This window comes from Microcaecilia unicolor, chromosome 3, assembly GCF_901765095.1.
Source record: "Microcaecilia unicolor chromosome 3, aMicUni1.1, whole genome shotgun sequence".
NCBI lineage: Eukaryota > Metazoa > Chordata > Amphibia > Gymnophiona > Siphonopidae > Microcaecilia > Microcaecilia unicolor.
This window is the reverse complement of record NC_044033.1, coordinates 246817218-246839959: the sequence shown is the minus strand read 5'-3', so window position 1 is coordinate 246839959 and position 22742 is coordinate 246817218. Positions and strand designations below refer to the sequence as shown.

General features: G+C 45.8%; 2 protein-coding genes across 3 annotated transcripts in view; one reads left to right on the top strand and one right to left on the bottom strand.

Moving 5' to 3' along the window:
• Positions 1–736: 736 nt before the first annotated feature.
• On the bottom strand, positions 737–13819 carry LOC115466419 (putative nuclease HARBI1). 2 transcript variants are annotated; one of them, XM_030197631.1, is made up of 3 exons: positions 13762–13819; positions 4017–5004; positions 737–2749 (listed from the first exon to the last, which is right to left on the bottom strand). In XM_030197631.1, the coding sequence occupies exons 2-3, from the start codon at positions 4723–4725 to the stop codon at positions 2355–2357; spliced, it is 1104 nt and encodes a 367-aa protein (XP_030053491.1). In that variant the 5' UTR covers positions 4726–5004; positions 13762–13819; the 3' UTR covers positions 737–2354. The 2 variants fall into 2 exon arrangements, with proteins under 2 accessions (XP_030053491.1, XP_030053492.1); XM_030197632.1 differs by lacking the exon at positions 13762–13819 and adding an exon at positions 12735–12815.
• A 322-nt stretch (positions 13820–14141) lies between these two features.
• The window catches only part of LOC115464552 (zinc finger protein 836-like), a 98635-nt gene continuing 90034 nt past the window's right edge, over positions 14142–22742 (top strand). Inside the window, exons 1-4 of the mRNA XM_030194918.1 lie at positions 14142–14378; positions 17533–17659; positions 19364–19477; positions 21278–21397. Of these exons, the coding sequence (XP_030050778.1) occupies positions 14355–14378; positions 17533–17659; positions 19364–19477; positions 21278–21397 (385 nt within the window). The 5' untranslated portion in view covers positions 14142–14354. The remainder of the gene's footprint in view (positions 14379–17532; positions 17660–19363; positions 19478–21277; positions 21398–22742) is intronic.

Genomic DNA, 22742 nt, shown 5'->3' with positions numbered 1-22742 from the left:
CAAAATTTTTTTTTTTTTTTTTTTACGGAGCCAGCGGGAGGGGGGAGAAAAGGAGGGACCTGGCACCACCAGGTTTGCACTTGCTCAAAAGAGCCCTCAACCCCAGGCACTCAACAAAACCTAAAAATTAGGCTTGGAGGCCTAGCCAGAGCTGCTGCTGTGTGTGACCACCACCTGCTGAGATAGAGAACATACTGGGGAGTTTCCGGCAGCACATGACCACATATAGGGAGGCAAAAGTTTGCTCTCTATCTCCACCTGCTGGTAGATGGACACAACCCACCAGTCTATGGATTGATCAGCTTGATGATATGGAAATGTGATTTGTAAACTGCTTAGAAGCGCCACAATATGATTGGTGGTATATCAAACCTGTGCAATAATAATAAGAGATGACTATTTATTTATTAAGATTTATTTATTGCCTTTTTGAAAGAATTCACTCAAGGTGGTGTACAGTAAGAATAAATCAAACATGAGCACTAGACAATTACAGCAGTAAAAATATCCAGTTAACAATACAAAGTATGGCATAGTTACTACATACGTCAACACAATATCTAATAGAACATTTTAATAGACAGCTTAGGGTATAAGCAAAGATGGAACATATAGATAGGTAAGAGGAGTTAGAAAATAAGGGAACAAGAAAGTTGCACATGAGGTCCGAGATGTGACTAAATATTATCTCAGCTAGGGTAGGAGTGGATAAACATGTCCTGCAGTATGTGCAGCCCATGTCACTCCTTGTATGTGAGCGAGACTAGCAAGCTAGTTACTTCTTCCATTAAAGGCCTGGTTAAAGAGCTATGTTGTTTATCCTGTTCTTCAAGAACAACCAGTGTGTAGAAGTTGAGAGCCTTAAAAAGGTCTGTCAGCCAACTGCATAAGCTGATCTCACTGTGCAACAGGGGTGGGCAACCAGAAAACTTTTGTTTCATGTCATTGACAGGAATTTTCATTTTATTCCGTTTTTATTAGCCATTTTTGTCATTTCGGGAGCAATGTGATTAACAGTCCACCCTCTCTCCAACTAGTGCACATTATTGGCAAACACAAAATACTATGGGGACCTTTTACTAAGCTGTACTAAAAAGTGGCCCGTGCTATTAGCACATGGTTGTCCCATGTGCTGAGGCCACTTTCAGTGTGGCTGTAAAATGGCTGCATTTCCTATTAAGGGCCACATGCTAATTTTCCAATTAGCGCATGGCCATTACTGCCACTTAGTTACTAGGTGGTAAGAGCTCACGCGCCAATGGGTTAGTGCACGATGATGTAGCTGTGATAACCGATTAGCGCAGGGCACGTCTACTTTCCGCCTCCAAATGCCAAAAAATAAATCCTATTTTTTTAGCACATGGGTGCTTTTAACCTGCTTACCACAGCATAGTAAATGGACCCCGGGCCCCCGATATTCAGACCGTGAGATATAGCCAAGCTGTCTCCCGCAGTCCGCACTGAATCTGGGTATTCAATGCCGGGCCATTTCTGAGGACCAGCATTGAATATCCGGCTTTTTTCGGCCAGTTTGAAGACAACCGGCTACGTCAATATTCAGACATAGCCGGTTATTTTTAAACTGGCCAAAGATGGCTGCATAACCCGGTTTAAAAACTGGCGAATAGCCGGTTATATTGTGTGATATAACTGGTTATCTGCCAGCCACTAACCGTGGATATTCAGCGGAGGATAGCCGGTTATCCCCTGCTGAACATCCTTTCTGACCAGTTAAATAGTGCTAATTATTGGGTGGTGTGTTTTTCTGCTCATCTTTGTTTAGCTGAGGTTCTAGAATGATTTGAACAGGAACAGATGACATTAGACCACGCTACCTAGTCTGCTAAGATGGTGCCTGCAAAACTCATTTGGAGCACTGGCTAACATGCTTATTTTTTTTCCCATTGTAATACAGTACAGTCTTGATTATCTGATGTAAATGGGACCGACGTGTTGTCAGATAAGTGAAAAGGCGGATAATACGGAAAACGCTACATAAACCTTTCAAACAATGCATAAACAAAGGCATACATTTCTTGATTTTCAAAAATTGTGCTAAAACAAGATTTTTTAATAGAAATAAATGCGATATCACGGGGGGGGGGGGGGGGGAGGGTCTGTCGGATATTCTGGATGATCGGATTAGTGAAGGTCGGCTAATCGAGATTGGTATACAGTACAATCTCAACATAGTTAAAAGCAAAAACCATGAGCTATTACAACTAAAATCTTCTAAATGGTTTGGTAATGCCGAGACTCTTTGGGTCCAATTCATTGAAGGCATATTCTGTTCTCTGGTTATGGTAAAACGTTTGCCGATTCTGGCCCAACATGAGATCTAAGTTACATTTAACTTAAAATTTATTTGCATTTGCAAAGGTATGATCGACTAGTTGTTTCCGTGTCCTGAACGCCAGTTCATTGATGCCTCCAATGTGCCGAATTGGCTGTTCAGACTCCCAACTGCCCTCAGCCAGAAGGGCGTCCTCTGGAATGGGAAGCCCATTCCAGATCACCAAGTTATGCAGCATACAGCAGACTGTGAAGATTTTGCAAACCTTCTCTGGTGTGAAGGGCAAAGCGCCTTTGGAGTTATCAAGGGCTCGAAATCGTGCTTTCAGAAGTCCCAGGGTTCTTTCCATCACTTTGTGCGTGGTTCGGTGGGCCCGGTTGTAAGCATCCTGGCTTTCCTCTCTTGGATGCAAAAAGGGAGTCATGAGCCACGTTTCCAGAGTATAAGCACTATCACCTAGAGTGAAAAGGAAATTAAGAAAATGCGCTTTCATTATTAATCCAGTCAGGGAAGACTTAGTAATGTACATGATGGCAGATAACATGTACGGTTCACCTAGACTGCTCGAAAAGGTAGCCAGAGTTGTTCCTACGGATTCTGTCTCAGCCAGACCTTAGATATTGGTACACAGTGCTGGTTCTTACTGTACTGGCTGCATTTGATTGCTGCTATTATAAAAACTCAGGCTAAGTTAGAAGAAGAAAAGGAATCTTTATTTCTCACTAGGAACAGCACAAGAAATAGTATTGGCTCTTGGCATTAGTAGTTTTACAGAACAGAGTCTAACAATAGGAAAGAAGAGAAAGGAAGGAAGAATGAATGAATTAAAAAAAAATTCTTAGCTATAAAGAATTAGTTTCTACAAGGGGGGGAGGGAGAGTACCCCCCCCCCCCCCCCCCCCGGCTGTGGCAAGGATATGAAACTCTCCTGCCAGTCGGACAATTTCAGAGTCTCTTTAGATGAGCAGTTACTTATATACCCTTCCCATCACAAAGGACCACCTCATATATCACCCAATCAGCAATCCTGCAAGTACACATGAGACCTATGATAGGACCTTAGTGTCCTTGCCACACTTCTGCTTAGTAACAAACAGTTGGCATGTCATGACAGGGGGGGGGGGGGGGGTCTTGTCAGTTTGTTTGTAACAAGACAGTTGGTTGGGATGTCATGGCAATGGTCTTGTCAATTTGTGGTCAGCCAGAAATTCCTGTCATGCAGCTATCAGTGGGAACTCACAGACACACAAACAGAAATAAGCAGACCCAAAAGAAAAGGCCAGAAAATTCCAGAACATTACACTTCTCTATCGGGTGGAATAACTGTAGAAATAATCTCACTCCCCACTACTTTACTTCTTTATTTATTCTATTAGAGTTTGCCATTAAAGCCCACTCTATTTATACTCTCAACCCAGTTCATAAGCTCTGCAGAAGCACCCCGTTGATGGGCAGGTCCCACAGCCATCTAAGTTGGGGCCATTTCTGTTGCAATTCAACCAAGAGGAAACACCGATTCTTTTGCCCAAACATGCAAAATTCCAATCAACCATGATTCCTTGTATGTAGGTTACACTCCTCTATATTGTACAGGGCATTTATGTTTTGCTTCATCCACTTTCTATACAAGGATCCTCTGTGCTTTATCCCATGAATTTCTGAACTGTCATTATTTTTGTCCCCACCACCCTCATCACTTAACATGATGTGTGAGAATACTTACCTAAGAGCCAACCGTTGCCAGATCCCTCTGTGCACATGTATTCAGCTAAGGGACTCTGGTTGAGGATATGGGAATCATGACTGCTCCCAGGAAATTTAGCATAGACATTGGTGATTACATGCTGGTGATCACATGCCACCTGCATATTCATACTATGTTGCTGCTTCCTATTCCTGTAGACTTCTTCTTCTGTACTTGGTGGAATTAGGGCCACATGTGTGCAGTCCACAATCGAAAGTACCTTGGGAAAACCACCTATAGCAAAGAACCCAGTATGAACTGCTTGAACCTCAGTTTCTGTACAAGGGAAATGGACAAAGTGATCCACGTGTGCCATCATTCCATCCAGAAACTTTTCCAGACTGCGGGATACAGAGGCTTGACTGATGCCGGTCGTGTCTCCCGTCACTCGCTGGAAAGATCCCGTCGATAAGAATCTTAAGGCCGCTAGTACTTTGACCTCCACAGACAGTGTGTAGGGAGTGTCTATGCGAGGTGAGAGATGAGGTCTGAGGAGTGTGCAGAGATCTCGGATAATGGGAACGCTGAGCCGGAAACGTGAGAGAGACTCACGCTGGAGCAGTTCATCCAAGCTGACTCTTGGCTTGAAGATCTTGCGTCTATATGCCCTTGAACGGTATCGCCCTTCATCCATAATCAGGAGAATCCTCAGGGCAACAGAAGTGCACTGATCTCCTGGATCAATCATTGCCAAAGTAAGGTTGCAAATGTTAGCGCCACCTGAAAAGGATTATATTTCTTGTCTAAAAATAATCCAAAAGTTTACAAGCGAGAGCTTCCAATGAAGTAACATTAAATACTAGCAGAAAGAGGGCATTATCTTGAATCCATTCAGCTTGGGTAGATTAAGATGTGGCCCGAGTTTGCTGTGTTAAAACAGTGAAAAGAGAATCTGTGTACACTGATCAAACAAACTACAGATGCCATGGTGGTAGTTGGATTCATCCAACTGGTTGCATGAAGATACCTGACGAATAAAAGAATTAGGAGGTCAAAAGTCAAAGCATGACAACATGAATCTTAAAAAATCGTTTCATTTTCAGGCCATGTCATTTGCAACTCTTAAGAGTTCAGCTCTTACCTACTAAAAAAAATTAGACATTTCAGATTAGCTGCTAGTTTTGACAAAAAGTCAAATGAATATCTAATCAACTTACAGGTATTGCACATTTAACTCTCCTCTTACAGTCAGGCATTTGGAGTATCAACAACTACCAAGAATGCAGCCAAACATTTAAAGAACTTTTTTTTTCCAATTCTGTTACCAGCTCTATAATATGATGGTTGACTTTATGCTTTTGAATGTTTGTTTGCTTATAGATGGAACCTCTGCTGCATGCGAGAAACCGTCTTCCCCAGTCACTCAGCTTACCTCTCTGTGGAAGCTGGGTACTCAAATGGACAGTAAGGTGAAATTAGATCTTACCTGCTAATTTTCTTTCCTCTAGACCCTCCAGACCGGTCAAGACGCGTGGGTTATGTCCTCCTACCAGCAGAGGGAGACTGAGAAAACACTAAGCTTTTGAAGCCTGTATATATAACCTGTGCAGAACCTCCACTAGCCAGTATAACCCTGACAAAGCAGAGAAACAAAAAACACTAACAACAACTAGCAACCCTATACGTGGTCACAGTAAACTGCAAAAACAAGAAACATCTTCCGCTTGCTCTTACGGAAACATGTTCCTTTGCCTTTGATAAAACAGTTGGGCTTCTACAGGTGGACTATCAAAGAAGAGCCCCACCTGTCCCAGACTCCTATCACAAAACAGAAATAAACAGTCTGCAATTAGAGAAACAACAATCTACAGCTGCCAAGAATTATCCAACAAACACACCTCCTGGCCTCCAATACAGACAGGGCGGGCTCTTGACCGGTCTGGAGGGTCTAGAGAAAAGAAAATTAGCAGGTAAGATCTAATTTCACCTTCCTCAGCGACCCTCCAGACCGGTCAAGACGCGTGGGACGTACCAGAGCAGTAACTAACTTACAGGAGGGGCCTACTAAGGCCCCAAAGCGCACCTCGTCCTTTGCATGCACAGGAATCCCATAATGCTTCACACAGGAATGCAATGAAAACCAAACCGCAGCCCGACAAATATCTAACGGAGAAATCATATTATTCTCCGCCCACGAGGCTGCATTCCCCTAGTGGAATGAGCAGACCAGCCCCTAGGCACCATAGGACCCTTCAAGTAAGCAGATGCAACTGCCTCCTTCAACCACCGTGCTATGGTCACCTTAGGAGCCGCTGCACCCTTCTTTGGGCCACCATGAAGAATGAACAAACGGTCAGAGGCTCTGAAGTCCTGAGTTCCAGAGAGATAACAACTCAAAACTCTCCTGACATCCAGCTTGGCAATACCACGCTGCTCAGAATCTCCAGCCATATCATCCAACACTGGCAGAGAGATGACCTGATTAACATGGAACTCGGAACCACCTTGGGCAAAAAAGGAAAGCACCGTCCGCAACGAAACCTTTCCCTCAGAAAGGACAAAAATGGTTCCCTACAAGACAAAGCCTGAAGCTCTGAAACCCTCCGTGCTGAAGTAATCGCCACCAACAAGACCGTCTTTAAAGATAAATCCTTACAAGATGCCGATACCAGAGGCCCAAACGGAGGCCTGATCAAAGCATCCAAAACTAGCTTAAAATCCCACGGAGGCACCATCCGTCACTGAGGCGGACGCAGCAACTTAACACCCTTCAAAAAACGCACTACCTCAGGCACAGAAGCGAAGGACTTTCACTGAAGCTTCTCACGAAAACATGACAAAGCTGCCACCTGAACCTTCAGTGTAGACAAGGCCAGACCCCTATCAACACCATCGTGCAAAAATTCCGCCACCGAAGAGCGAAACGGCCGAACTCGATGGTCTTCACACCAGTGCTCAAAGATTCTCCAAACCCGGACATACGCCAAGGAAGTGGATCGTCTACGGGAACTCAACATCGTAGCAAAGCCACTGGACGAAAGCCCCTTCTTCAACTTGTGCCGCTCAAGAGCCAAGCCGTAAGCGAAAACCGAGCCGGATCCGGCATGATTATCGGGCCTTGACACAGAACTGATCCCAACAAAGGCAGGGCCGCCGCCGCCCCTGCCAACCGCACCAGGTCTCCGCACCATGGTCGACGCTGCCAATTCGGAGCCACCAGAATCACCCGACCGGAGTGATGTTCGATGCGCTATATTACTCGACCGACTAACAGCCACGGAGGAAACACATACAGCCACTCCCGAGGCCAAGGCAACAGAAGAGCGTCGATTCCCTCCGCTCGAGGGTCTCTTCAGCGACTGAAAAAATCTCTGAACTTGCGCATAGCGAGCCGTTGCCCTAAGATCTATCACCGAAAGTCCCCAGACCGACACAACTCGCTGGAACACTGACCGAAGAAAAGACCACTCTCTGGGATCTAGAGTGTGCCTGCTGCGATAATCTGCATCTATGTGACCTACCCCGGCCACATGCGCTGCCAAGAGAGCCTGAAGATGAGTTCAACTGCGCCGCCAAGGCTCTTCGTCCCCCCTTGACGGTTGACATACGCTACTGCCATGGCGTTGTCGCAGAGCACTCGGACTGCCTTGTGGCGAACTACCGACGGCAAGGCCTGGAGCGCCACCCGAATGGCCCGAGTTTCCAGCCGGTTGATGGACCACTCTGCATCTGCCCGAGACCACCGGCCTTGAGCTACCTGACCGAGACAATGTGCCCCCCAACATTGCAGACTGGCATCCGTGACCATTACCAGCCCCTGTGGGGACTCCAACGGCATTCCTTTTCCCAAATTGCGTGGGTTGAGCCACCAGTGCGGAAAACACATCTCCAAGTCCTGCGACAGAGGGGACCAACGACTGAGCAGAGCTGACTGTACCTGACGCATGTGCGCCCTGGCCCACGGAACTACCTCTATGGTCGCTGCCATCAGGCCCAGGACCTGACGATAAGTACGGGCCGTCGGCACCTTCTCTGCAAGGAACCGACGAATCGTACCCTGCAACTTGGAACCAAAAGGCCGCACGAAGGAAAGTGAAGATAAGCTTCCGTCAAATCCAGGGAAGTGAGAAACTCTCCTTTCCGGACCGCACCAGTGACCGACCGCAACGTCTCTATCTGGAAAGAGGGCACCTTGAGTGCCGCATTGACCCTTTTGAGATCTAAAATGGGACGAAAAGTGTCCTCTTTCTTGTGGACCACAAAATAGATCAAATAGCACCCCGAGCGTTGCTGATCTGAAGGAACAGGAACCACGGCTCCCAACGCAAGCAGCCACCGCAGAGTGTCCCTCACTGCTGCCCTCTTGCTCCAAGACCGACAGAGGGATTCCAGAAACACTTCGGGAGAACAGCTTTCGAATTCCAGCGCATATCCGCCTCGAAACACCTCGAGAACCCACTGACCTGACCTGATTTGGGCCCAGCTCTGGTAAAACAGACTCAGCCGAGCCCCAACATGCACCAGAGCCTGAGCCCGCACACCTTCATTGGGAATTGCGGCCTGAATACTAACCTCCCGCGGAAAAGCCACGCCCTCTGCGACGACTCTCACGAAAGAACTGTGTGCGCTGGAAAAACCGACCCCTAGAGGTCCTACTACTACTACTATTAAACATTTCTATAGCGCTACTAGACTTACGCAGCGCTGTACAAATTAACATGAAAAGACAGTCCCTGCTCAACAGAGCTTACAATCTAAATTGGACAGACGAACAGACAGCTAGGGGTAGGTCCCATTCGATCTGCCCGGCCTATACCGCTGAGCCTCCCTAAACCGTCCCCGAGAGGAACTAGCTCTGGCCCCTGCCTTGAACCGAAAATCTGGAGCCATAGAACCTTGGTATCACTAAGACCTCACACTAACTTGTCCAAATCTTCTCCAAAGAGCATAGCTCCCTTAAGTGGCAACTTAGCCTTAGAAGCCGCATCTGCGACCCAACCTTGTAAACCGAGGGCCCTACGCGCTCCCACAACCATAGCCATATTTTTGTCTGACGTACGCAACAAATCATAAAATGCCTCAGACAAAAAGGATGAACCCATGTCCAAGTTGGCTAACTCCTGACCCCCCAGAAGAACCAATATCTACCGAATCATCCAGGAGCTTCTCGGCCCAACGAAAACATGCCCGAGCTACCAGACCCCCACAAACCGAGGCCTGCAGGGCTAGAGCCGACAAAACAAAACTACGCTTGAGAAAAGATCCCAACCTCCTATCCTGAGGATCACGGAGGGCCGTTCCTCCATCAACCGGGATAGCCGTAGCTATAATTACTGCCATCACTACTGCATCTACCGTGGGAGCCTTAAAGGAATCCCTATCTTCCTGAGGGAGGGGATAAAGCCTCGCCATTGCCTTTGCCACCTTACACAGCAAATCCCATTCCTGACAAATCATCTCCCGGAGATCCTTGTTCATAGGGAAGGATCACGCCTGACGCTGAATGCCCTTCACCAACGGATCCTGGCCAGTTTCCCCCAAAGCCACCTCAGGACCAAACTGAAGGGTGGACGACACCCGATCTATGAGTTCTGACAGCTCATCTCTATGGAAAATCCGCACTACTGAAGGATCCTCTCCAGGAATCCAACAATCCTGCTCCTGAGAGCCGTCAATTCCATCTGACTCCCCCAGATCACTAAGCGCAGCTTCTGCAGCTACAGGAGAAAAACAATGCCTGTCCTCTGACCACTCTAACCGCGGTCTCTCAGCCAAGACGGAAACAGCCCCCTCTTCCAATTGGGGGGAGGGGGGGTCCCGATCTCCAGGCCTGATACCGCGTCCAGACAAAATCTGGAGGAAAACCCACCATTCCTGGACCGTCATTAGGCCCTTTTGTGCCAAAAATGGAGGCCACAGGCCCAAAAACAGCTGGCTCCATGGGCCGCGTCGGACTCAAGATGGCGGCCGTTCCCGCCGAAACTGTTCCCGCTGACAGCGGTCCTGCCTACGCTCCCGCTGACCCGGAGACTCCCAACACCATCGATCCCTCCGAGGTCAAGTCGGGGGGAGCCGCAGCCACCTTTATAGGCGCACTGCAAAGCTTACACTAAGCGCCCGGCGCCTCTACCCCTCACCACGAGCACGCGCGACATCGGAGGAGCTGGGCCGCAATAAACCATGAGGGAAGGGAAAAGCTGTTCTGCAAACGCGCCAAACCAAAAACTCACTCACACTGCAAAAGCACTGAAGAAAGCGCTGCTCCCTCGTTCCAGCAAGGAATCGAAACCCCCGTTCGGTCCGCTGAAAATAAAGAAATAAATGCCCTTAAAGGCACAGTACTCCAACTCTGGCAGCTGAAAATTGTAAGGCACTCAAGGCTACAATACTGAGAAAGCAGCCGAGGCACAAAGCTGCCAAGCAAAACGAAATAGAATAACTGACCTTAAAGGCACAGTACTCTAATTCTGGCATCTGGAAATTGTAAGGCACTCAAGGCTACAATACTGAGAAAGCAGCCGAGGCACAAAGCTGCCAAGCAAACAGAAATAGACAGCAGCACAGGGGGAGGGACCCAAACATAGGTGTAACACCCCAGGGGGAAAAAGCTGGGCCCCACCGGACCCAGGGCCCCAAAGCAGTTTTTTTTTTTTTTCCACACACGTACAGGGTGCTGCAACAGAATAAAGTTTGGAAGGAAAAAATCCTACGACCCAATGACAAACTACCTCACCAGACTATTGGAGACTGCACAGGCTGTCAACTGCTACCTCTGCTGAGACTGAGAAAATACTGGCTAGTGGAGGTTCTGCACAGGTTATATATACAGGCTTCAAAAGCTTAATGTTTTCTCAGTCTCCCTCTGCTGGTAGGAGGACATAACCCACGCGTCTTGACTGGTCTGGAGGGTCGCTGAGGAATATAGTTATTTGGATTGATCATTATGAGAGATTTTAGAAAGCCTTAAAAACCTGGTTGTTTCCTGGAGAGGGTTGTGAAGGTTGAGTTCTATAACTGTTGGGGGGGGGGGGGGGGGAGGGGTTGAGTAAGGAGAAATTAGAACAGCACAAACCCTGGCAGCCAATCAGAAGACACGTCTCCCCTCTCTCCCTGCCAAACCGGCAGAATCATAACAGTAATGATTTTTAGGGTATAATGGTATGTTATATATATTGGGTATGAGGAGGAGAGAACTGGCTGCTGTGGAGGTTTTTTTTGTGTGTGTGTGTTGCTTTGTTTTTTTATGAACTTATAAGAATTATATTAAAATATTTATAAGATAAGAAGTGCATTAGTATATGAAATTAATACTGCAGATTGGACTTAAAAGATAAGATGTGATAGTTGTTGGATACACAGAGTTCTTGCTAGAGGAATATGCTCCATGTAGGGGTAAAAAAGTTTCCTTTTGTGGTGTTTCCCCATTCCCTACTTCTGTCCCATGCACACTAATAGTCCCAGGCTTGTACTAGGCCACACGAGGAGGAAATTTTCTTCCACTGCCAATTTCTTAACTGTTTAATATAGAGACCTCCTTTACTTCCTGTATTCATTTAGGATTCAGATCATGCCTTTTCAATAGCAGCTCAAGGCGACTTATCGTTCAGGTACAGTAGATATTTCCCTCACTCCAGAGAACTTAAATTCTAAGGGGGGTCTTTTACTAAGACTTAGCTTGCGTTATCTACAGCAGGGCCCATTTTATTCCTGTGGGCCCTGCTGCAGATAACTCAAGCTAAGCTTCAGTAAAAGACCCCCTCAATTTGTACCTAAGGCAAAGAAGGGTTGAGGGATAAATTCCGTATGTGTTGTACCTATAAAACGTAGGCACTTACTTTCCTTTATAAAATACTAACGTAACAGGTCAGATAAATGTGTATAATTTAGACACAAGCACTTGTTCCAGCCATAAAGCTTGTGCCTAAATGCTGGATATGTGCATAACATTAGATTTATTATTTATAACCCACCCTTATCTAGGGCAAGATACAAAATATACACACATTTAAAAAAACCCATAAAACATACAAACCTAAAACATAATAAAACATTACAAATTCAAATCAACTTCGTAGTCCATAAGCAGGCAGCAAGAATGTCTCAAGCACAACCTTCCTTATACTTGACCACCAGCAGCATAAAAAGCCAGACACATTAAATGTGCCTTAAATTGATGCTTAAATGCCAACAAATGGGTCTTATGGTGTTAACTGGCAGTCATTTGGGTTTACCTGTGGATCTGCCCTACTCCCTATTCTTTTCTCCCCAATATCCAGCAAATCCCCTTTCCCAACCCTAGAAGGTCTGCCATTTTTCTTCTCCCTCCCCTTCCCCATGTGTTCCTGCATCTTCCCCCTCTCCTCTTTCCCCATCCAGCAATGTCTCTTCTTGCCCCCCACCATCCACCTCCTCCCCTCAAAGCTGCCTTTGTCTCCCTAATCCCTTCTTCCTGGTGTCCAGCATATCTCCTCTTACAACCCCAAACTGTGTGCCATCTTTCTTCTCCCTTCTTTGACCCACATATTCCAGCATCCCCCCTTTCTCTCTCCTTCCACGTCCAGCTTTATCCATTTTTGTCCCCCCCTAATCCTCTTCCTTTCCTCAAGCCTGTTCTCATCTCGCAGTTGGACTGAGTGCCTTACTGTCCCTCCCCTGCCTGACATGTTCCAGTATCATTCTTTCTCTCTCCCCTTCTTCTTCCCCGTTCTGCTTTGTCCCTTCTTGCCCCCCCCCCCCCCCAGCTCCCTCTCCTCAAACCTGGGTTAGTTTTGTGGGCTCCATCCCAGTGCAGCCACTGTGAGCAAGAACTAGAGCCTCGTGCTGTAGCGTTTCCAGCCGGGTTCACTGGAAGCGCCCCCTTGGCAGCAGGAAGTGCATCAGAGGGCGCTGTCCAGCAGAGCCCCACTGGAAGCGCTGTAGCACGGGATTCTGTACCAGCTGTTTTTAGTTCCTGCTCATTGTGGCTGTACTGGGAAGGAGCCGCAGGACTAAAACAGGTTTGAGGGATGGGAGTAAGAAGGGGCAAAGCAGAACGGAGAAGGAGCGAGATATACTGGAACGCGTTGGGTAGGGAGGGGAGAGTAAGGCACTCAGTCCAGCAGCGTTTTGGGGGGGGGGGGGTGGCAATGCCCTTACCACCACCTATTTTGGAGGTAGTAAGGGCTCCCATGCTACTCCTGCACTAATCAGGTGGTGTGCAGTAATGTGCCCACGCTACCTGATTAGTACAGGCATGCCTACTCTCCACCCCTAGATACTCCTGCCATGCCAAAAAATATTTCATGGGATTAGCGCACGCTAAACCCCAAACTACAATGGGACTCCTCAACGTGTCCCACAGTACTGCCCTTTTACCTCACTCTAGGCCCACATTAGGCCTACCGTGCCTTAGTAAAAGGACCCCCTTTGTTAGTTGATTACCTGTTAGGTTTACATGTGATTGTACAACTGTGCTTATAATTATTTGTCATTGGATATTCTGATTTCATCGATGTTTTTGTTATACTTTATTTTAATTCAATAAAATGTATTACAAAAAAAAAAAGATTTAAAACAGAATCCTGAAGAGATACAATCCCCATGGACATCTCATATTGGGTAGATTTTACCAGCAGGTAAGTTAGTTGGTTACCTATTACATGTTTTATTAAATTAAAAAATATTCATTTTTGCATAAATGTATGCACATGATTGTACGTTTGTGCCTGTAATTACATATTACACTATTTACAAAAATTCTGTAATACAACAAAAAAATGACTTAGCTCAATTTATTTGCACTCACAGTCCAATTCATTAATCCAAGCCGTCCCGCCTGCGACCTCTTTTCCACTTCCAGTTGGGAGGGGAACAGGAGACATCGTAAATCCGAAGCGAGGCTTGCACCGCATTACTCTCTAGTTCCAGTTCCGTCCGCGAACGGCCATATTGCGAAACTTGGCGTAAAGACGTGCTCTGCCGTCTATACCTGCCAACACAAGGAGGTTGGGCTAACAGAGCTTTGGTCATGTTGTGGTTGGCGTAAACTCCTGCTTTCGCCTTTAACACTGCCCAATGAGCTGCGGACAGTGCAGAGGCGGGGTGGGGCAGAGATCTTGAGCTAATCTGGGCATGCTCGGAGGGGGGGGGGGACACTTCCCAGCATGCACCTGGGGTGAGCTTTGACAGAGGCTATTTGTCCTCTGCTGGTAGATTATTTATGCTGTAGGTGGGTAATATATTTCCTCCTGATCATTATATCACTAAGAGCCTGTGTCAGGTAATAGAAGTAATAATTTAGCTTATTCCAAAAGCATCAGCTCCCTCTTGCCAATCCCTGCAGCCATCACACCCACCAGAGGGACCCTGAACTGTCATCCCAGCCGCAGGTGGGAAGTAATGTCTGGCCCAGAGTATGAGCAGGTAAGGGCAAGAGAGTGTGTGTGTGTGTGTGTGTATTGGGGGGGGGGGGGGGGGCGCTGGTGATCTGGCTGTAATCCCACACCCCCATCCTCTCCCTCATCCTTATGCTGTCACAGGGTAATCTTCCTCACAGCACCAGCCTGCTTCTTCCCTGGTCTAGGTTGCTTTCCCTTTTTCTCCTGTCCTTCCTAATATATTTGGTCTCTTTTCTTTTTAAATCTCCTTCTCTTCTTATACAGTTCCGGTGTCTGCTCTGTATTTGCACTTTGGTTCAAGGGCAGTGCCTCCCAACCCAGTCTGCAGTGAATATGCATGAGATAGACTTGTTTGCACACCGATCTCATGCATATTCATTGTGGATATCCTGAAAACCTGATTGGCCGGGTGTGTCTTGAGGACTAGGTTGAGAAGCACTGGTCTAGGGGGTTGACAGCTGCATGTGTTCTGATGAAGGTCTACTCTTCAGCTCTCTCTGCTGTATTGAGGCTTCATTGTGATACTGTGTACACAGCTGTTGTTGAATTCCTCAACTGTCTGTGCTGTTTTCATTTGCCACGTGTGTCAGTGCAATACCCAGCATACGGCTCTGATGAACACCTGTATTCACTTTATTAGTGCACTGTCTGCAAAAACCTTTGATGGTGTGCTCTTTGGCCATCTGTGCTTTAGTCATGGGACATCTACTGTGCATAGTTTTGGAGGCCGTATCTCTTCAAGGACATAAAAAGACTTGAAAGGTATCTTCCAGAGATATAGGGGTGGTAAAACTGGAGGAAATGAATTGAGGTTGCAGGAAGGTAGGAATAACATCAGGAAATACTTTTTCACAGACAAGGTAATACACCCCTGGAACGCCCTTCCAGGAGAGGTGGTGGAGTCAAAAACAGTGTGGGATGCCTAAATAGAAAGAGGATGGAAACACAAAATGGCTGTTGAAGTGTTATCTTGAACAACAGTAGTGGGAACAGAAGCCAATGGCGGTCAGACTTCTATGGTCTGTGTCTCTCAAATGGCAACAGACTGAAAGAAGATTAGCCAAATCCAACATGGGACAATTGAGACCGATGCTGGACAGATTTCTACGGGGGTCTGTGTTCCGCATATTGCAGAAGACAGGAGAAGCTTCAGTTGTAGATCACTGCAGTGTCACACGTTGCAAGTAAGGGTGCTGTGCAGCTCTGTCAGCAATACTTGGGAATGATATGTGGTTTTAACCAAGACTCCATCATGTCTGGCTGCCTATATGGTTGGTATGGTGGAGACTGGGGTCCATACAGAGCAGCAGGCGTGACTCATGCCACCTTGTTGGGCACTGGCAGGCTGGATTGACCGTACGGGTCTTTATCTGCTGTCTTTTACTGTGTTACTATGTGATGAAGATTTGCCTTTTGGTTGTCTGTGCTGTATTCACACTTTACATCTATCAGTATGATGTGTCTGTAGGGCTCTGGTGAAGGTTCGATCTTGCAGCTGGTCTGTGTTACCATGGACTGTGAGCTCGCTTTAATAAAATACAAAGCAAGTACAAAACATAACTTTAGCGTACATTTTCAGGAGTGGGCAAAAACCAGATGCTCTGGATCCCATACTTTCCACTGTAAAAACACAGAGGACTCTGGCTTTTAGAACAGAGAATATCAGGTTTTTATGGATTTGCTTCTTCAGGATTAAGCTGAGTAGAGTGGGGGGACTGCAGCTTCTCTCGGTAGTGGGCTGGTTGTGGCACTTGCCCTTAAATCTAAAAGCAGATACAGAACTATTGGAGGGAGCTGCTTTGCCTCTTCCAGCAGTTCACTGAGGTACTTTACCCAGCTGTGGCGGACCACCATTTCCTGCACTTTCAGCCGCGGGGGGAGAGGGGTGAAACCTAAGATACCCAAACTGGTAACATAATTTTTGGCTGCGGGTAAAATTGCGCTAGCTGTGGCCTGGAAGCACCCCCTGCCACCTCCGGCGCTGACTGCAGAGATGGACGTTCTTTATCAGATGTCCTAAAATAACAGCACTGAGAGTTGGCCAGATCACAAGCTTTCATAAATACTGGGCACCCTATGCCGCCTGGAGACTTCGAGTGGGAGTGGACCTCGATGCCCCGCGGCAAGCTGCTCATCCTGGATAGATTTTTGTCATTAAGGTGTAGTCTTCATTAGATTATTGAGAACCTTCCCTATTGACCTGCCTGTATGTTAGATTGGGGGAAGGGGAGGGGTGAGTTGCGAGGATTGGATTTTGCTACCAAAAATAGTAAAAACTATGCCAGACCACCTTAATTTCCGGAAATCACTGAAAACGGCCCTGTTCAAAAGAGCATACCCCACCGACCCAACATAAAAATACATGGACACCTTCGACACAATGCAACCAAAGAACGTAAAGGACATTACCTGACTCTTCCTCCCCCCCACCACTCTCTAAAGTTCCCCCAACTACACCTACCTTACATGTATGTATCTTGTCTACCACAACATCACCTTGTATTCATTCGTACCATGTATTTGTTCAGACCAGAATCGGCTAACGCCGTTAACGGCAATATGTAAGCCACATTGAGCCTGCAAAAAGGTGGGAAAATGTGGGATACAAATGCAACAAATAAAATAAATAAATAAAAATACCATTGAGTTGTTGATGGTTCTGGCCATATGTGGTGTTTTCTTTGCATTATTAAAATAAAGTTGGAAAAAAAAATCTAAAAGCAGATCCACATGATCCAAATAAGATCTCTGGAGCCTTCGAATGTGCATTTAGGGTTCATCTTTGTAATGAATTCAGATCTGGAGATGCATCCTCTGGATCTGATTTAATTGCTAAATAAGAAACTTAAAGGTAGAGCCGGAGGACCTGGGAGGTCCACAGATCTCATTTAGATCCTCTGAATCTGCCTTTAGATTTGGGGGCAAGTACTGCAACTAGTCCACTATCACCGCGTTGATTGGTGTTGACCAGTTTTGCAAGGTATAAATATTTTCAAATAAAGAAAACACGCTTTTACTCCTGTGACAACACACATTTTTTGTACATTAGCAGCCTTATTCAATCTGGCAGAAAGTTTAACCCACAAACAGGTGCATTAAGATAAACGTATCTTATTCCATTGGCCTGTCTGTAGCCCTTCTGTTTGTCTTTGTCCTCATCTCCTGCTCTTCCCTCCCAGATAACGGTGACGTTTAACGATGTGGCGGCTTATTTCTCGGAGCAGGAGTGGCAGGCGTTGGAAGAATGGCAGAAGGAGCTTTACAGGGGCGTGATGAAGGAGATTCACAGGGCACTCTTCTCTCTGGGTGAGGGGCACGCTTTTTCTCACTAATAACTTTATAATGTTTGTAATCCTAGAAAGGACTAACACCAGCTGCACATACTGTGGATCAGGGGTTTGCAACCTAGTCTTTGAGAGGCACCCAACCGGTCAGGTTTTTAGGATATCCACAATAAATACGCATGAAGGAAATTCACATGCACTACCTCCACTGTATTCAGATCTGTCTTGCGTATATTCACTGTGGTATCTTGAAAACCTGACTGGCTGTGTGTGCCCCAAGGAAACAAAACCAGGAAAGCTTTCTCCAAACCTTTATTCTCTGTAGTAGATAAAATACAACCTTATCTTCTAATTCCTGTTACTCTGTTTTATCAGTCTATATATTCCAGCAGCATTTACACTCTGTGCTTTCTATGAAGGTGTTTTCACGTGTATTGTGTTGGCATTGTAAGTAGCAGATAATGCCATAATGGACTTAATTCTGTTTATGGCGCCTAAAAATTCAGCGCCGATCAAAAACACGCCTAGGTGTATTCTATAAGCCGCGCCAAGTTAGGCTCAGTTTACGGAATATGCGTAACGCCATCCACGTGACTAAAATTTAGGTGTGGTTTATAGTATACGCATAATGCTGTGCACGCAACTAAAATCTAGGTGCAGCTGATTATGCCAACGAAAAGCTGGTGTAAATGTCCCCACTTTAAATTTAGGTGCAGAATGGGTTATTTTATCACTGCAATACTATAGAAACGAGTCTGTTCACACAAAATATTGTGCAGGGAAAAAAATGAGAAAGAACAGGGGAAAGACCTCAGAAAAGGTGACGTACAGCAAGACTGCTGTAATTGTTTCAAAAAGGAAAGTCACCGTACCTTCTTCAATCATTGGTCTCAAAGCCCCCCATCCTCCCTTTGTGTGGAAATTATTTTTTCAAACATTTTTTTAAAGATTTGCTCAATGTACTTCAACAAAGTTTTAGAGTCTCAAAAAAAAGGAAAGACCACTTAGCTGGTTGCAGCGTCTTGGACAGGCATCCACACCCGACGGACCCGTTTCACTGAGGGGCTTCTTCAGGGGATAAGGACACCGACTCCAGGCTGACAATCGCTGCTCTAGTGGGTCTTAATCAAGCCACTTAATAAATCGACCTGGCTACCGGCTCGAAGCTCAGCCGCTACACATACATTTTAGGAATGCCCATGACCTCCCGTGCCCCTCCCATGGCCATGTCCCCTTTTGAGATCCACGCGGTACGACTTATGTGCATTGCGTTATAGAATATGCTTAGTAAGCTATGGGTGTACATCCCAATTAGTGTCGATAATTGTTTTTTAAGCGGCAGTTATTGGCACTGATTAATTAGCTTGTTAGCAACTCTAGTCACACTATATAGAATCTGGGAGAACCTGTGTTGTGTTTTTGAATATTTTCATCTGCTGTAATTGTCTGTTGCCTTTGTCCAGATTATTTTTGCTCTACACCGCCTTGGGTGAATTTCTTCAAAAAAGCTGTAAATAAACCCTAATAAATAAATGAAAGAATAAAATTCAATGGTGTTTTTATAGTTTGCTAATTTTTTTTGTTTCTCAAATGACATTGCATCTCCTCTTCTAGGGCTGCTAAGGGAGTGAAATGGGAGGTGTGGGTGGACCCTTAGTACAGAAATGCTAATTATCACTTTCTGGAACCCCTGACTTGAAGCTAATGTCTCTTCTTTCTTGCCTAGGTTATTCTATCGCCAATCCAGATGTTTTATTCCGCATTAAGCAAGAGGAAGGGCCATATTTCCGGGATCCCTTTGACTCAGAGGGAAGCAACAACATCGGTGGTAAAGATGCAGGTGAGAGAGAGATCAAGACAGAGATTAAAGGAGAGGCAGAGAGAGAGGAAAAGTTATAGCGAGGGAGAGACAGAGATTGACAAAGAGGGCCAGTTAAATTTCAGGACTCCAGCTCATCTCTCTTCCACCAAGATGGTTCTAATTAAACTCTTTGCTGACACAGCGTTCTTCTGTTCGGCACCTTTGCTCTACTTGTTTCACAGTTTTTATTATCATCCCAAGTTAATGCTTGGTATATTCACCAATCACTAGTCTTTCTAAAGGCTTGATTTGGTTTTCTCGTTGATGTAGCTCCATTAATTGACTTTTACTAAATACAGACTCCTGAAGAAGGCATTTTTTGCCGAAACACAGCTCTTTGTCTAGTCTTTTTTTTACCAATAAAGTATCATTTTTTATTGTTTGTCTCCCTGGTTTTTTGGAAGTGTTGTGTTGATCACACTACTCTTTTCTCTCATATTTTTCTACTTGTAGCGGATCCAGTTTCTCCACTTTTGTGGTTTTTCTCTAATTAAACTCAATAATCATGGTCATCCCATAACAATCCTAAAAGAAAAAAACCCATAATTGAACATCATACCTTTATTAAATATTAAACTTTGCTGCCCCTGTCCCTCAAAAAAGCTGCTGCTCTATGCAAAAGCCTAGTCTTTCTTAATGGCTAAGCCAACCCTGCTCACAAAAGAGAACAAATGCAGTAAAGAGACCTGTGGCTAGTCTTGGCATCTTCAGTAAAACATCTATGAAAATGATTTGATAGCATCGCTGAACCAGATGTTTAGTATAGAGCTGTCTGGTTTTGCAGATCAGCCAGCTTTGTATATATAACTTATTCCCTTATTTATGATCTAGTAGGGCAATTAGCTAGTTTGTGTCTTCTTGGTCTTCTTACAGACCATAGACAGGCTTGCTTAGCCCTAGTAATGGGCCATAAACTTTAACAAGTGTCTGTTTGTTTGCTTCAAGCAGGCTCTAAACATAACACAGGGACATTTTCAGTGAAGGACAAGTATGAGTGATACGTATTCGAGGGAAAGAGGTTACAAAGGGCAAATGATGAATATTTGAGAAAAATACCAAAGAAACAGAATTATGTGAAGATGATCTTAGAGGTCAGAGTTGAAGAATACCAGATAAGTAAGAGAGAAAATATAAGGCATTAAGTGATTGGACAAAATTAAGCACATTTTGTACGAGTCAGAGTCTGATAGCTTCCAAAGGAAACAGAGAGAGAGAGAGAGAGCGATTGTATTTTCCTTATACTGAAATTTTGACTGATATAAATAAGAATTCAATTTTCTGTAATACTGAGATAAAATAATTTTTATTGTAACCATTTATTTACTCTAATAAATTTTGGCATTATTATAAAAGGGAAAAACTGAATTCTGGAGTGTTTTTCCTTTGCCAGAAGGGCTTTCTTTCAGTCTCTTTTGAAGTTGTTCAGCTCCCCCTTTAGAGGCAAGAAGGGGGTTATACACAGCCCTCTTATTATAGACGAGAGGTGTGGGGTCTAGAGCTGTGCAGAATTGGATAGAATCTCAGTAAAACACCTGCACTTCCAGGGTTTGTAAATGTATTGCACCATATCCACCGAAACTCCCCTGGGAACGGGTGTGTACATTTTCTGCATGGATCCAAAAAGGGAGCATGGGCGGATCAGGGGCATTCCTAAAAATTGTGCTCAGTGTTACAGAATATGGCAGATCCGCGCCTGTTTTAAGAGTGAGGATTTACACCAGGATTCAGTTGCGAGTCTGCAGTTAGGCACGCTACTGACACTTTGATCGTCACCCCCAGGTTATCCCTTCATCCGACCTGACGTTCTGTTCAGGATTAAGCAGGAAGAGATGGAGGAGGCATATTACTGGGATCCTCAGGAGCCGGATGGAGGAGATGAGACATTTTGTACCAGCGCAGGTAAGTTTTTGTAGAGACAGAGCGGCTTGGAGTGAACGACATCAGTGCCTGCATATTATCCTATATAATAATTTGTCCATCTGCGTCCCTGGCTGGTTGGCTGGCTGGGTTCGTAACCGTATGCAAATGAGCTTACATCAGCTCGCCTCCAGCCTTCCCTTCCTGCTCAGTGTCCCTCGCGGAAAGACAAAATGACGTCAGAGGAGGGCGGGACACTGAGAGGGAAGGAAAGGGAAGGCAATGCAAGCCGAACCTGCCGCTTTCACTGCCGCCGCTGCGATCTGAGTTAAAATGAAAGTTTTAAAGGCAGGGCGGTAGGAAGGAAAAGAATGCTGTTGTGGGAGACGTGGGCGGGCAGGTGAGGGCTGGGGGTTGAACTCGACCTTGGGTGCTTAAAAGGGGGGCAGGTGGAGGCTGGGGCGAGTCGCTGGACATGGATGGGAGGGGAGGGCAGAGGAGAATCGTTGCACATGGATTGAATGGGATGGGAGGGGAGAATCGCTGGACATGGAGGGGAGGGCAGGGAAGAGAGGAGAAATCGCTTAGATGATGACCTTCCTAGGGTTTTTTTGCTTGTTTTCTGATAAACTGCCATGACCTGCTTACTAAATGGCAAAATACCACATTAATAAATACAGTATAGCTTGAAATTTGTGTTTGTCTTTGTTTCAGTTGGATCCGAAACTTTATGCTGAGCCCCCTAGTGCTTTTCCCTCACTTTATTGTAAAAGATTTTTCATGCACTCGGGGTTCAATTTTAGAATTGGTGCTAGAGTTCAGGCGCCTAGATGAAACACTCCGAGCACTAATTCTGTACTGACGTAAATGCCCGCATCTTATTTAGGCTCAGATCAGGCGTATTCTATGATATCACGCATAATTTTTAGGAACGCCCATGACCCCTCCCATGGCCACAACCCCTGTTGAGATCTGCGTATCAGAACTTACGTGCACAACTGTACAGAATACGCTCAGAAAGTTGCGTGCGTAAATTCTACTTGGTGCCGATAATTGATTGTTACTGGCCAGTTATCGGCGCTGATTAGCTTGTTCAGCAATTAAGCTGCATATGCAGATCAGCTACATCAGTGGCGTAGCCATGGGTGGGCCAGGGCCCACCTTATTTGGACTCAGGCCCACCCAAAATTGTGGCACTCTTGCGATGGCTGGCAGAAATCCTCAGGCCCCACCAGCTGAAGATTTCCTCCTCCTCAGGCAGCCGGTGCTCTTTCAAACGGCAGCTGGCAGCAGTTGCCTCGAGCTGACACCAGCACAAGCCCCTCTGCACATGCTTAGTTTTCATGCATGCACAGCCTGCTGGCTGTGGCATCCGCTGGAGGACTAC

Excerpts from the sequence above, each read along its gene's own strand:
- LOC115466419 (XM_030197631.1), bottom strand. The coding sequence starts at position 4,725 with ATGATTGATCCAGGAGATCAGTGCACTTCTGTTGCCCTGAGGATTCTC. Across the intron at positions 2,750-4,016 it reads TGGCAACGGTTGGCTCTTAG|GTGATAGTGCTTATACTCTG; the intron begins GTAAGTATTCTC and ends TTTTCACTCTAG.